The 15305-nt window shown below is 35.4% G+C and overlaps 1 protein-coding gene across 1 annotated transcript; it reads right to left on the reverse strand.

The window, feature by feature from the left end:
• Nucleotides 1-1599: 1599 nt before the first annotated feature.
• On the reverse strand, nt 1600-15288 carry LOC142358409 (junctophilin-3-like). The gene is made up of 5 exons (XM_075409813.1): nt 15087-15288; nt 13019-13180; nt 12270-12507; nt 2167-2300; nt 1600-1662 (listed from the first exon to the last, which is right to left on the reverse strand). The coding sequence occupies exons 1-5, from the start codon at nt 15235-15237 to the stop codon at nt 1622-1624; spliced, it is 726 nt and encodes a 241-aa protein (XP_075265928.1). The 5' UTR covers nt 15238-15288; the 3' UTR covers nt 1600-1621.
• Nucleotides 15289-15305: the final 17 nt, after the last annotated feature.

Consider the following 15305-nt stretch of genomic DNA (forward strand, 5'->3'; position numbering starts at 1 on the left):
TTCTGTTGTTTGTACAAAATTTCTCATACAGAAAAAAATGTTTGAGAAGTTAGTTTCTCTTTCAAACAGGTTAAAGTTAAATTAGACTGTACAATCACCACGATGATTTACAGTCCCAAGACACGATAACACAAAAATTACCGCTCAACAAATGGTGCTTCATTAAGCACCCTATGTCAGTTTAATAGGGCAAAATTAACGAGTTTTTTATATTTGGCAGTTTTTAAAGCTCTATTTATACTGCTCAATAAGTCAGTTCTGAACTGTTGATTGGATAGAGATAACTATGTCGTCATATTCTCTGACTTAACTGATTTCTGGATTTTGGGATACATTATACGTTTCCCCGCGTTCTCTAAACTGGAAGGAACATCACAAAATTACTCAAACTGGCATACCAAAATTAGTATTTTTTTCTTCTATTTGAGCTGGTTCTTTGTAATGATAGATTTGATTTCGTAATTCAAGAACACGTGCCAATGATGATCTGGCTTCAGTGAGGTGGTTTTCGCTTGAGATTTAACCAAGTATGATCACGTACTAATGATAAGTAGTACTTATAGATGTTGAACAAAGTGCACAAATAAACTTCGATAGAGTATAGCATTAATTTTTGCTAGTCATACTATTCTAACGTCACTTGTTGATTTGACCTTGAGTTGATTTGCTTAATGGTGACGCTCAGCCGTTACATTTACTCTTAGACAAAACGTTTAAAAAAATAGCAATTGTACACGTTCAATTATCAAGCATAATTACTATTTCATTTTTGCGCAAAATCTTGCATCATAAAAATTGCAGAAACAATTGCAATTTTTCCTTTATCCTTGAGTTTGTGTTTTTCTTTTTTTTCTAGGCATATTTTGCTCCGATCACTGTATGAAGACATACTAAGGTTCTGTAGGTGTTTAAAAAATGAAGCGGATTTGCTTCAGTGATCCGCCTCATATTATTTGAGTATTCTTGGAAGGAAAAATGAGATCTCGAGGGAATTTTTGTTAAAGACAACTAAAATAAAAAAAAAGGCGACCCCGCGGACTATTAGATGAGAAGTACTTGCAAAAAAAAGCAGCTTGTCTTTCAAATTGGATATTTTTGCTATCCAATACTGTCTTTAGCACAATACTGTGTTAGCACAAAATGTAATTCTTCTTTTAAGCTTTAAATAAACGACATCTGATTTATTTCTGGCTCATAGGGGTTTGCAGCTCTTAGTTTGTTTTATGAAACAACAGGTCAAAAACTATGCTACAAATTATGTTTATAAAACACTTATTAACGTGAGTGTTTGCTGAAAATATAAAAATTTGTGATTTTTACCATAGCAGCTAATTCATTAAAGTTCTACAGTGCTAGTGACTTTTGACGATCAATTGAAAAGTGATAGAACCAAAACAGTTGTCTTATTATGACGTCACACGAAATATTATTCGTTCAGACAAGTCACAAATTCATTCTAGGGACTAGATTAAACCATCGCCATTTTTGGAACTTCAGAGGGAGGGGGTTGGAGGGGGGGGGGGGGTTGGGGTAGACCAGAACATAATATAACAAAGATAGGGGAGTAGTATAGGAATGTTGTCGAGGGGAGGGTGTTTTAGGGTTCAGGGTTCAATTAAGGTTACAGACCTTTACATTTACACTTGCAGCCGCATGTTCTTCCTATAGACAACGAATTATAACCAGATTTATAAAATTAAGAACTCTAAAACTTTTAATGAACTTTCAAAATTCTTAATGGAAGTTTCATTTTAATGTGTTATTTGTGAGCGCATATATTGTTCATGATATACCTTAATATTAAAAAGGTTGGTTTGTTCATGTTAAAAAAGGAATTTCGATCAAATTCCGGTTTGAATAAATAACATTTCGTTTTTTTTTATGTATTTGATGACCAAACAATTTATAACTAATATTAAACTTTCATTTGGTTGTTCGTTTCACAATACTTAATTATAATCCATCAAAAATGATCAATGATCACAAAAACTTTGCCATAAAATATCACACAATTTCACTTGTATAGAATTTACTTATAAATTGTACATAAGTTGAAGCAAGAATCGGTTTTCATCCGATAATTTATTATTTTTTATTTCTCAACTTTTCCAAAATATCAAGTATTGGCATTTTTCCTGTTTTTGGATCATAAAAAAAACAACTTACTTTCATCAGGAGGTGGCTTTCTATGACTGAGTTCAGCAAACTCTTTGGCCCGCACTCTGGCATAGTCCGCATCCTGGTGGGCCAGGTCAGCACACTGGTTGGCCTGCTCTGCCTTCAACTGGGCTGTATTCACTCTGTAACAACCAAACCTCAGTTAGACTACTCATCATTACGCGACCAATGACCGATATACACGATTTTGTCACGCATTTTTTCAACCCATGTTTTAAAATTAGAGTTGTAAGCGTGGGTGGAAACTAGTTACATTAAGCGAAATGAGTTTAAATTTGATCCAAAGTTGGTTCTATGTAAACTCATTTTTCACGATGCGTGTATTTGTGGCTGGCGCAAAAACTTGAGACAATATTTGGAAGCTAATTTTCATGCCATAAGTAACTAGTTTCAGCTCTATAAGTAACTCATTTACATGTCTCTTTCCCATGATTACAGAATTAGATTACCGCAATGAAAGAAAGTCTAATAGGTGATTAATTTCAGAAATGAGCTTCTCGATTAAAAAAGATGGACTGAGGAGATAAAAAAGCAGTTTTACGATAACCTATAGCAATGTTCACAAGAGCAATTAATTCTTTGAATTTGGTCTCAGTTATTTACTAACAAAAATTGGGCATTAGGTTTCAGGCTAATTACATTCTCAATATAGTTGAATTGGGTTAAGTTTATCGGTGAAATCTAGTTACATATTGTAATACTTTTTATAAGATTACCAACTATGCTAACTAATTATGCTAACTTTATAAGCTAACTAATTTTAAAGTTTTATGGCATTGTGATAAATTGTAAATAAAACATGAAAAATGGGGACAAATTTTATAACTCGTTTCCACAAAATGCAAAATATATCGACATTTGCCTTTTTGGACATTGACCAGCTTGATATAACTCAGATAACGTTCCTCAGAATCACCCGAGATAGGACAAAAAACAATAACATATTTATTGTTGTTGTTGTTGTTGTTGTTGTTGGGGATTTTCTTTACAGAAGGGATTTCTCCCGATCAAAACAGTTATAGAAAATTAGTCCATGTCTCTCTGCAGTGTTGACAGTCACAACATATCGGCCACGTGCAGACGTTTTCTGGTTTGTACCGCATCATGATATCATTCCACATTTGCTTTAGAATTCTGTGTTTTAGGCCGTGTTGATTTCCGAAGTCAATGCTGTGATGAAGTCTGTTGCCTATCCTTTGGGTGCGAAAGAAGAATTCGCCCCGAAATTTTTCGAGTCGTTTTTTCGTTAAGTCAAAATAACCGTCTCTTCTCATTGATCTCTTTTCAGGCAGCATCGGCTGTTTTGATTTTTCGGTTGAATTTATTGAAGACTTGATAGTAGTAAAAGATCATTGAGCAGATAGTACATTGGCAAGGGTAGTAGATTTGACAAACGAAGATCCGTACATTAGAACTGGCAGAATCATCGATTTGTAAAGTCCCAGTTTGATGCGCATATTAACTTTAAAGGCTACATTTCTTCTCACGGAATAGAAGACTCGGTTAGCTTTCTTCATTCTTTCTTCTAAGTGGATTTTCCGAGTCAAATCAGATTGTATCCAAATCACTAAGTCCTTTACACCAGCTGAGTTTCGGAGGAGACATCCACACAGGTAGAAGTGGCTTTCTGGACCTTTGAACAAAACTTTGGCGCATTTTTCAATTGCTAGACCCTTTTTGTTTCGGGTGACCAGTCTTCCAGTGCGTCGAGGCTACTCTGTACTTGGTCTGCTGGTGTTCCAAAGTGGAGTATTTTAGGTCATCTGCGAACATAAATGGTTCGCCAAATCTGAGGGCATCTGGCAGGTCGTTGATGTATATGCAAACTAAGATCGGCCCGAGCAGTGATCCCTGTGGGACCACTTGTCACTGGTAAAGGTTTCAATTTGATGTTGTCCACTCGGACAAATTGTTGTCGTCCGTTGAGATAGTCATTTAAGACTTAATGGAGACAACCCCCAATGCCAATTGGCCCTGCTTTTAATAGAAGTTTGTAGTGGGGTACACAATCGAATGCCCTCGCAAAATCAGTATAGAATACGACAACTTCACTCTGCACGTTTTTGTCCAGCGCTTCGTGTATTTTCTTCAAGAATAGCAGAATGTTCGTGTGCACTGATCTCTGTCGTAAAAACCCGTGTTGTTTCGAGGAAAGACACTTGGTGAAGTGCGCGGACAGTTCTTCGTAGAAGCATTTCTCAAATATCTTGCTTTCAATGTTAAGCAACAACACTGGTCTGTAGTTTTCGACAAATTCCTTTCAACACATTCTTGTGGATGAGCAGAACAGCTGCTATTTTCCAGGCTTTGGGTAGCTTCGTGTTCAGCTTGACTGCTTTGAACATAGTGTTCAGTGTTTTGCACATTTCTGTTGCGGTCTTGCGAATAAAGAGGGCGGTAATCCATCGGGACCTCTGGTTTTAGTCTTATCAAGCGTTGCCAAAATTTCAAATATCTTTGTTTTAGAAATGGAAAAATTTGAGATAGTGGAATGTTGTGGATTGACATCTTTAAAACAGAAATTTTTTCGAGGTGAGAAGACTGAGTGGAAGTATTGGTTTAGCATGTTTGCTTTTTCGATGTCGTTTGAGCTACATCTTCCGGAGTAACTCATTACCTTTGGAATGGTTGCAGATTTTGAAAGGTGCTTAACGTGTTTGAAGAGGAGGTTTGTATCACATGTGGCGAGAAGTTCTTCTTGATAGGCGACACGATTGTTTTCACATAGTTCAGTGACCAAGTTTTCAAGTTTCGTGACCTTCAACTTTCTGTAATTGGTAGGCTTCTTGTTCAGAAGTTCCCGCTGAGTTTTCAGCTTCTTCATCAAGTTCGACGTGGATGTTCGACGTGGATTGTTGTCTATGTTTAGTCCGTTGCGGGATGCGCTTTTGTATAAAAAAGTAGTCATGAAGCTCAAGACAAGTGTTGTTTATGTTTGTATGACAAAGAGGTTGAAATTTGTTGATTGACATGTCGATGAGCATTTCTTCGTAGTTGCCACTTCCAAAGCGGTGGAAATTTCTGATGGCAGCTTTTGGAACTTTATTTCCGATCTCAAGCGTGACTTTTATGGGTTTGTGATCGGTGCAGTTGTATATTCTAGAGAAATTTAAGTCTTCACACGCGTAGACGCTGCAATTCTTGAAGAAAACAACATCAAGGATGTTGGTGGCACTTGTCGGAAAATTGGATGCCTGTTGATACAAGTTGGCCTCAACTAGGTCCAAAAATGTCTGTTCTTCGTCATCATCACTATTTAAAATTGTCCAGTTTGTTGTTGGGAAGTTCAAATCTCCACAAATTACAGTGGATGTATTGCCTGAAAACTTACCGATGAGTCTATTGTAGTTTTTGTTTGAGTATCTGAAGCTACTATATTTCGGAGGGTTGTAGAAGCACATGATTTGAACAGGTTCAGATTTTAGCAAAATTTGACACGCAATGCAGCACTCAGGCAGCTCTACTTTGATTTCATTGGACTCTATGCAGTTCTTCACAGCAACAAATACGCCACCATGAGCGCTCTGATTTGAGGACATCCTCCTGTCCGATCTATAAACAGTATAATCGTCAAGAAGAAATTCGCTTGTGTCTATTTTGTCGTTTATCCAGGTTTCGGTGACACATATTACTTTACATTCATTTGACAAGACGGCATTTTTGAATTTGAATCTTCGCTCAAAATTGATTAAGTTTCTGGCGTTTATGAGTAGAGTGTTGAGGGACTCTAGTTATGCATCACGTTCGCCTTCCGTTTTTCTTCTAACGGAGTCTCCAGATTTCCCAGATTTCCTTTGAATAACTTGAAGTTTCGACTTTTGAGGAGGGATTTTTCTACACCTTCGTCGAGAAGCTCTCGTCTCTTCTTCAGGAACAAATTCTCTTTTCTTGATTCGTCATCAGTCAAGGCGGGCATCAAGAACACATTTTTTTCAGATAACTCTGATCGTTTCTCCCTGCTTTTGGCAAAGACTAGCTGTTGTTGTATTCGTTGGACAGTGTCATTAGCAATGTACGCGTCTTTCTCTGTTTTCCAGGTCTATGCATTTCAGTAATTTGAGGTTCTACCGCGAGAAAGTTCATAATCTTCTTTACCTCTTCTGTTGTTGGGACTAGATTTTCATCTTTTGTTTTTTCAACGTCTTCTGGAATTGGGCTATTGCGGAAACTTTTGAGAATGTCGTGATCCTTGGCTTGTGTCGTGATTTTTTGTCTATCGGTGTTGCCAGGGGTGACGCATTTTGTACAGATTTTACGGCTGACGCATAAGAGTCAGTGAATTTTCCGTACGTTTTGTTCAAGGCTTCCTCTAGTTTCCTTTCCATCATGTTGTTAATGCTCAGTCATTGCTTGTCCCTCAAGCCCAGGAACTCAGTCTAGGGAAATCAGAACGAGCATTGACCAAACAGATGCGGAAACAAATCAGAGTTAGGAGGGCTTTTCTTGATTTTTCAACTGTTCTGCTTCTCGTTTTTTCTTTGAAGGTCGTTGACTTTTCCTAATGATGCGTCGTAGGTCGCACGCGTATTTTCTGACGCGTATGAGAGTCTCAATTTATAGGAATGGGTGTTGATGTAGAACCTGATAGCGCCGGACAAGTTTTTTGTCCTTTGATTTGCGCTTGGATAAAAGGTCTTTGACAACGATGAGGGTAGGAATACCAGTTCTTTTGAGCTGTTGGCTAATATTGTCCGTGACTTTGCGTTGGCAGTAGACAATACCCACCACGTTTTCGAGGGACTTCAAATGCTTGATCAGTTCTTCTGTTGTACAGGGGACTTTCTTGCTTTTGTGGGACTTGGGACTAATGATCGTGTTGTTCACAACGTCGTGCCAGATAAGGATTTGGTCGTGGGACTTGACTCCTCTCTGCAACAGTTGGAAACGACCCTGTTTGGTAGGGTCTTTTGGGTTCGGGTGTAGGTTGAGTCCAGAGACCGCAATCCCACTTCTTGATAGTCGTCGTTTGGTCTTTGGATAGTTGTCCAGAGCACCTTTCAGTGAGCTTCCAGCAAGTATATATATCATTGGGGACCACCACGGCTGCCCCAGAAATTCATATATAACCTGAAACCAGGCTGAATTTGCGGCGCTTATTTTTGTTATATAAAACAATAGAGAAAAATACAACACAATGGATGTTTCTGAACAAATAGTAATAAGCCATGATCAAACAATTCAGACATCTATCAGCCATAATCAGACAATTCGCAGGATATTCAGCTATGACACGATTTTGAGTTCGTTAACATCCTGTTCTTCATCCTTTTCCAATCTTCATCAATGCACTAATTAACTTAATCTGATACGGTATACCTGATATGGCATGGAATATCCTTTCCTGTCATGACAAAAAGTATCATAAAAATAATTGTGTAGTCTGATTCGAGTGAACAATTGTTTTTCTTTCATTCTGACTAAAACTGACGAATAAAAAAAAACAGGAGTTACAAAACTAAAAGTTACGATGTGCTCATAAACTGATACTTTAATTAAATATCAATTGATCGTATGATTTTTTGGGTTTTTTTTCCGAAATCATGAGAAAATAAAGCTGCATTTAAAAAACTTGCTGATAAAGAGGACCCAAAAAATCAAGAGAAAGAAATGTTTGTATTTCAAAAATATTTCCCTAAATAAATGTCTTCCACTTTATATGTCTTATTCTTAAGACAATTGTATCCCTGTGTATAAAATTTTTACCTGAAAATTTCAACAAAATAACTAATTGAAAAGCAAAAATATAGCCGAAAGCAATTTAGATATAAGATCATCTTCACAGATTATAAATATAGGCTCCACGTGTCCATATTAAAGTTAAAACTGTACATTAAGGATAAAAACTATTAAAAGAAGATATTATAGATATGTAAAAACTTTCAAACTAAAAATTGGATGCTTTAATATCCTAGACTACTAGGATTGCTAATTAAGTGCTGCCAACATTCTGATTTCAATTCAAAGCTGATCTCTTTCACTGTGCCTGTTTCACAGCTAACACCCCTAACAATTACAACAACAACGGACAAGGAAAGAGTGGAGGGGCAACAGTTTTTGCTTTACCAATTATTACTGATTTTTAGGTAATCAGAATCTCTTCAATGAAAAATCAACAATACAAAAATTTTACATTAGGTTCACGGGTCTTTGTGCTTTAAGTTTTAATTGACCTAAAGAGGAGATTTTTTCTATTTTTAATCTTCTTAGCGGACCTTTTGGACTTATTAGATTTAATATTCGTTGAGATGGCACTTTTATAAGAGAAAAAAATGCCCTTCAAGTTGATCAACAGTTGACCTGAAATCTACTAAAACTCTAAGACAGCTAAGGATATAACGTCAAATAGTCGACAAAACGTCGATCAAGCAAAAAAAAATCGCAGGAAAAATCAGTGGAAATAGGGGTTGCATATCTGCACACGAAAATCTAAACATATTCTGATCAGAGATCTTTTTAGACTGGAACCACCTGATCAGAGGTTATTTTGTTCTCTGACTTCATCCTGGGAATCAATAACAAATTTTTTGAAGCATTCAATAACAAATAGTAACTCTTCATTTTCAAATGATCTAAAAAACACTTTAAAAAATTAGAAATTTATATAATAGTTCGCTAGGAGACATGTTTTATTAGCATTTTGCACTTTAACACATGAGTTAATGTCAAGGCCAGCCCAAAATACCACAGGAACAAATAAATTCATAAAACTAAACATTTAATTACTTCAAAACCGCTTCAAAATTACAGTAAAAATGTCACAAGTCAAAGCAGGTTGAACAATGTAAGCTTTAAAAGATTTGAGAGGTCTTGTTATAAGAATGGGGGTGGGGTGGAGGATTGGAGAGCATTTGTAACCGTGTAATGTGACATAAAGTAAGTAAGGGAGGAGTGAGGGGGGGGGGAGGGTAAAGTCTTTTGGGGTAACTCAGTAGGATGTCGATTGGGGTGACAAAGGAATCATCAAAGAGAAAGGAAATTGGGATGATTTAAACTATTCTGTCGCTTCTCTTCACGCTTTGTTCACAATTTGTTCACGATTATTAACGCATAAGTCAGCACGATAAAAAATGACCTCTATTTTATGGTGAAACCACTATTTTTCCATTTCCTCAAAATTATGAAATAGAATTGAATTGATCGATTCTATGAGTCGTGGTTTTTTTTAATATTGGGAAAAATCAAGACTCTTTTATAATAGCAAATTACAAAACACATAATTTTTCATTTTTCTAAATGTTGGTTAAGTTAGTATCGTTCTACCAATTTTTTTTGTTTACTGCAACACTGCTATTCTTCTAAATGTAACCACTGGACCCGATTGTGTGGGTTTTTGGGAACAAACAAAAGGCAGACTCAACTGCGTGGGTGCCATTGAAGGGTGATTTGAGGGCAAAAACCTGGTCGTAAAAAACTTTCTGAGAATCAACTTAATTTAGATCTGATTTCAACCATGAGTTGCCCAATCAAGCATGTTTTCAAAATCAGGTTTTACAATGAATAAAATTGGGATAATATACACAATAAATTTTAAAGTCCTCAATTATACTAACTTTTTGATGTTGCAGCAAAATGACCAAAAAATGGTCATTATCACCAACTTAAAGATAATAATAATAGTTATTCACTATCTATACCAGTGAACCTCAAAATGAAGTTTGATCAAGAATTCAAGTGTGATCGGAACTTTGTTTGAACAATTGTCTCTCAACTTCTAAATTTAAATACCTTCTGTTTCGACCCTTCCGCAAACTCTCGCGTGAACAAACTATAACTCCCAACCTGAAGAATGAATTATAAGTTTAACTAAGATTGCTGAATTCCTGTTCTCTTTCAAGTCAATTCAGAATCGATCGGTGATCTTGACCTAATAGTCAGAAGAGAGAATTCCAAAGGTTTATTGAGTTCTCAAGAAAACCTAAAGTTAATCGGGCTTGTCTCAGCTGAAAATTCAAATTTTCCTATTATCTAGGCTTGCCTGACAATAACACCAATTTGAAATATATTATGATGTTAACAGATAAATATAACGCCGAAAATATAGCAGAAGACAAAACAGATCAAAACTTATGACACCATCCACGAATTTTTTCAAAAATCATTGAATTGACTTGAAGCGCAATAGCAAAATTCACATCACCAAACAAAGGGTTGAAGAAATAAAAAGATATAAAAACGAATTCGGAAAACAAAATTTGAAATTCAAAAAGTCTTTTTTTCTCTAATAACTCGAACATCAGCAAAACAAAAAAGTGGCATGTTACCGATTAAATAAACGAGCAATCCACTATTGCTGAGTAAATAAGCATGCGCTGTTTCTGAGAAATCAGCAACGCAGTAATTGAATGAAACTTGTTCTTAGTAGAAATCTCGGAAAGTTCGTTTAACATATTCTCAAAAACATAAAATCTTGAAACCTATCAGTTTGAAATTAGTAATTTTGTTTCTTTGAAAAAATGGGATTATTGACCACTCTTAAACTTAGGCAAAGACCTGTCAAACATAAAGCTAGATTTACAAATACTTTCTTAAGTGCTTTTTGTCTTGGTGATATCATTTACAGTTGCTTCTCGACGAATTGAAAACAACCTTCCGAAAGAGTGTCTTATCACCTTTATGGCGAGCAAAATTTATTTATTTGATTACAGACCGCTGATAATGTAACATCATTTTGTCAGCAACAATGGCAAATGTGAAAAAGTAATAATTTTTGTAATTTTTTCTCTAAAACTGTATTTGTCTTCAATATCAAAACAGCGCAAGAAATCTTACTAAACAGGTGTGGCATTTTTGCACTAATTTCAAAATATTTCAGGAAAAAAATAACCAAAAACAAGAACAAAAAGTTTAAGTTAGCATTTAAAAACATGGAGGGAATTTTGGATGAAAACTAATACATTGCTATACAGAGCAAAACGAAAATATTTTTTTCCTTGAAATTTTTATTCAAAAACACATTCTGCTTCTCAAACCAATTTTTAGTGGGAGTATAAACAACAAAGTTTTTCAAAAATCATAGAATATGAAAACTTCAAGACTTCGCATTTCCTTTGAGCTGAAACATATTTTAAAAACAAACGACAAAAGAAATCAATTAATTTTCATTCAATGATTTTTATCAAACATACTAACGTGTTGGTCGACGTTATTGCCTAAGAATGCGAGCGTAGAAGGAAAAAGTTTCCTAAATGGAACTTAGAAAAGAGAGACATGCTTTAGTTTGTCGGTTAATTTTCACAAGCTCATCCACTATTCTACGTGCTAGTCAATTTGTCACAATACTTATTATGTTTAAAAAGTTTTTGTGAATTTAAGAAATGCGAAGTATGTAGAACAATAGATAACCGTAAAAAATGAGCAGTAAACTGAAACTTTATCACTCTTTCAGTTTAGTGGACATGAAAAAATTGCTCCTATGCCCTAATTTTTGTTAATAACCTCGCTGAGCACAATTGTCAAAAAAATTACTTCCAACAGTTGTGGTTAAATGGAAAGATAAAGAAAAAATTTCTGCTTGATACTTTGGACGTAAAATGAAACCCGCTTCTTAATATCAAAGGGTTGCGCTAACTGGAGTCCAGTCCAGCACCAAAAAAACACCTAACATCATTAACAACTGCACCAGCTTTTCTGGTGCTCCAAAACTGGCAGAACCAAGTGATCAAAATTAGCTGAAACAATTTCGTTAAATGCTTAGTCTTTCTTTGGATCGGAAAATTTAGTACAAAAAGATTGAATTCAAAAACAATTGTTGAACTGTTCTCGAACGAAAATCTTTAAGACCGCAACTAAATAAAACAGAAAACATGCCTAGAAATACTTTATTTAAGCGCTTCTTTGAAACGATTTGACAAATAGAAAAAAACGCTTAAGCTCTTACGATTTTCACCCCTTAAAAGCATTCCCATTTTTCCTTAGGAACTTCTGCTTTTTCAATTGATTAAATGGCCACAAATGGAGATTTTCAAGTTCAACGTATATTTTTTTACTGAAGTCTTTATTCTGAAAAAAAAAACATTTTTTTTCATCTGTTAACTTATTAAACACTTAAAATAAAAGAACACTATAGCATATCGTTAAGTAATGTCTCTAACCGTGATAGCGTGATTTCAGCCTTTTTCTTAGCCAACTCTGCCGCGTGTTTTGCATCTATAATAGCCCTCTCCACCTTCTCAATCCTCTTGGCTGTTCCATGCTGCAGGATATTCCTCGCCCCCTTCTTCCTGTCTATAGGGGTCACCAGCTTGTTTGACCTCCACTTGCCCTCGACCTTTCGCCCGTCCTTCAGGAAGAGACAGCCGAACCCGTGTCGCTTGTTGTTTAGCCAGTAGCCTGAAATTACAAGTGATAAATTAAATTTTAAGTGCAGAAATATATTTTCTTTTTTGAACTTTTTCATCTCAAATCCCATTGTTCGTCTCAAAATCTGCAATATAATAAACTGTCTGAAAAATAGACAATACTGATGAAATGACTTGCCGGTTGGGTGGTTTCAGCTGGTGACGAGCAAAATACAAATCAATTTTGTAACAATAGGCTTGAAAACTTTGAATTTCCCGGCTGTTCTTTTTAAATGACGTAGCAGAATATTCTTTTTCTTATTAAGTTCTTTTTCTAAGCTTCTGTCCCGTCCCTGTTGAAATAGAAAAAAATACTTTAAAAATTAAATTAAGATTTTTTTAATTAAAACTTTTGTATTTAGCAAATGAAATATTTAAGGACTTCAGTATATATTTGAATTATTTACCAACAACAGAACACAATGAGTTTCTACTCAGTAAAAATTTCTGCAATAGTATTATTTGTGTTACTAACTAATTAGTAATTATTTATAATTATTTACCCTCGTATCTGAGTCCGTCAGTCCGTTCACTGATTCCACACCCAGTCCGTTTGTCTCTCTGCCACTCTCCCATGTATATCTCTGTGCAGTCATGTGGCACCTCTTCGTACATCAGATCCAGGGTCCCATTCGCCGTCACCACACTCAACGTGTCGCTCGCACCTGGTAAACAAACATGTTGTTCATGAATAACCTAGAGATATGAAACCGGATACAGATTGCCAAGACATGCAGGATCTTGACTGTCTGGAACAATCTTAGGATTTAAATTCAATGTTTTGATGAGGATCTAACCTTTAATGATAGATCAAAACACAAATTGGTAAGATCTTGCTAAAACATCAATAATCTAGAAACACATGCGAATATATTTCAAGTTTGTACATATTTTGAAGGTTTCTGTCAATAATAATTCAGAAATAAAGAACAAAAAAATTGGGAACATAATAATATTAATAATAATAATGAAAAAAATCAATCATCGTCTCGGCAAGAAATGAAACGCTTCAGATAATTACAAAAAACGAATACTTAAAACTAGCAAAACCGACACTCCTGTTGAATCGTTTTGGTTCTCGATTATTCTCAGGCGGCTATTGAAAGTGTTGTTCAATTTAGCAATTGAAATTATTCTTTCAGAGAAAAAAAAACAAAAAAAAATGTTTTGCCGAAAAATAAGGGGCTAAGTTAAGTTGATCTTTTACAACACCATGATAGTAATTCAGTGACTGAAAAAATCCAATTAATTTTCTAAACACGGATCATATAAAGGAGTGATTTCATAGTTTAATTTCCTTTGATGCCATTGCAGGTATTGTGTCAGACAAAAAGATCTCCATCTCAAAATGTTTCCTAAAATTTTGAGCTCATTCTCATTTTACGATAGATTAACAATTCCAAAAAAAATTCAGTAATCAAAACAATGACTTTAGAACCAGATAAGCATGTAACTCATCAGCTTGGATATCAAACACTGCATTTTTTTCTTTCCAAAAACCTGAAGCGTGCTCTTCAAAAAGATTATTCTAAGTTTTCTTTGACAGGCATGCTCATTACGAGCGTCTACCGGTACCAAACTTTTGAGTAAATTTGCTCACTTTTGTTCCAGATTTCACTTTTAATACTTTTTCACAAGTACAAGGTCTTAATACATTGCACGTGTAAAACGTAAAAGGTACTTACAAACTTTGTGAACGAAAAGGCGGTGCCTTAAATGGGAAATTTCAGGCCGTGTTTTCAACTATAAATTGACTACTGAACATCGAATCCGTTAGAAAATACTTTTTTGCGAAAAAGCATTCCGCTAAGTTGCCGTAATTAGACTTCACTTAAATTGGAAGTGCACATTTCGTTTTCAAGGACTGCAAAAAAAATCACTATTAAAAAGAACCGAATTTTCAGGTGAAATGACTCGAATTTTACTAGGTTTCACAAAATGGCGCCAATTTAATTGATAAGCAAGTGGAGCATAATCCTCAAAACATGAAAGCTTAAGATAAGAAAGAAGATACGAGAAGAAACAAAAAGATCACAAGTTGTTTGGCAAATTAATTGCAATGTTTGTAAAAGGGCCTTGGGAAACAAACAGAGAACAAAAAACGACTTAGATAAATTCTGAATTTGAAACCCATGTTGTAAATGTGAAGAACGCTACATTTTTCTGTGTTTAAATGTGTCTGCAAGAATGCAAATCTAGTAGTTCCCGCTCTCTTTACAAAAAATATTTCAAATAAAATTTACGTGGGCTTAATTTTAATTGTTCTATATCGCTTCGCTTCAAAAATGATTAAAAATTATTGAATTGTCTTTGCTTTGCAGCCAAGAATCTGTGCTCTTTTTTCTCAAAAAAGTGTTTGACTTCCTCCTATTGCAACCCACGCACTGCTCCACAACTCGTCCATCCCCTACTACTTATAGGATTTTTATTATGTATTATTTAAAAAAATTATATAAAAATTATCAGCTATTAAAGTATCTAATTTCCTGCTAATAAAGGATATTGAATTGTGCAAACTTTGCCGTAAGAACAATTGTTTGAATAATCATTTTGAAGTAGGTGGATTAATACCAATGGCAGTTCCGCCTCCACTGCTCATGGTGGTGGAGTCACTTCTGAGGGAGTTAGTGGAGCCGTCTCTCTTCCGACTCCTCACTCTGATCCTGAGACCCTCCAGCAGAGTAGAACGAGAGAGGGAGATCTTCTTGAAGGTGGAGCTCATGGCTGATATGTTGTCGTCTGCACTCGGCACGTAGCTCTCGTTCAGCACGAAGCCCCCTCGCACCCCAA

This window comes from Convolutriloba macropyga, unplaced genomic scaffold, assembly GCF_964194025.1.
Source record: "Convolutriloba macropyga unplaced genomic scaffold, txConMacr16.3 SCAFFOLD_5634, whole genome shotgun sequence".
Taxonomy (NCBI): Eukaryota; Metazoa; Xenacoelomorpha; order Acoela; family Convolutidae; genus Convolutriloba; species Convolutriloba macropyga.

What these genes read in the sequence shown, in the direction of transcription:
- LOC142358409 (XM_075409813.1), bottom strand. Translation starts at nt 15,237, where the DNA reads ATGAGCTCCACCTTCAAGAAGATCTCCCTCTCTCGTTCTACTCTGCTG. An exon ending in TGGAGGCGGAACTGCCATTG is followed by an intron (nt 13,181 to 15,086) that starts GTATTAATCCAC and finishes TTTGTTTACCAG; the next exon opens with GTGCGAGCGACACGTTGAGT. An exon ending in AAAGCCACCTCCTGATGAAA is followed by an intron (nt 1,663 to 2,166) that starts GTAAGTTGTTTT and finishes CGTTGTCTATAG; the next exon opens with GAAGAACATGCGGCTGCAAG.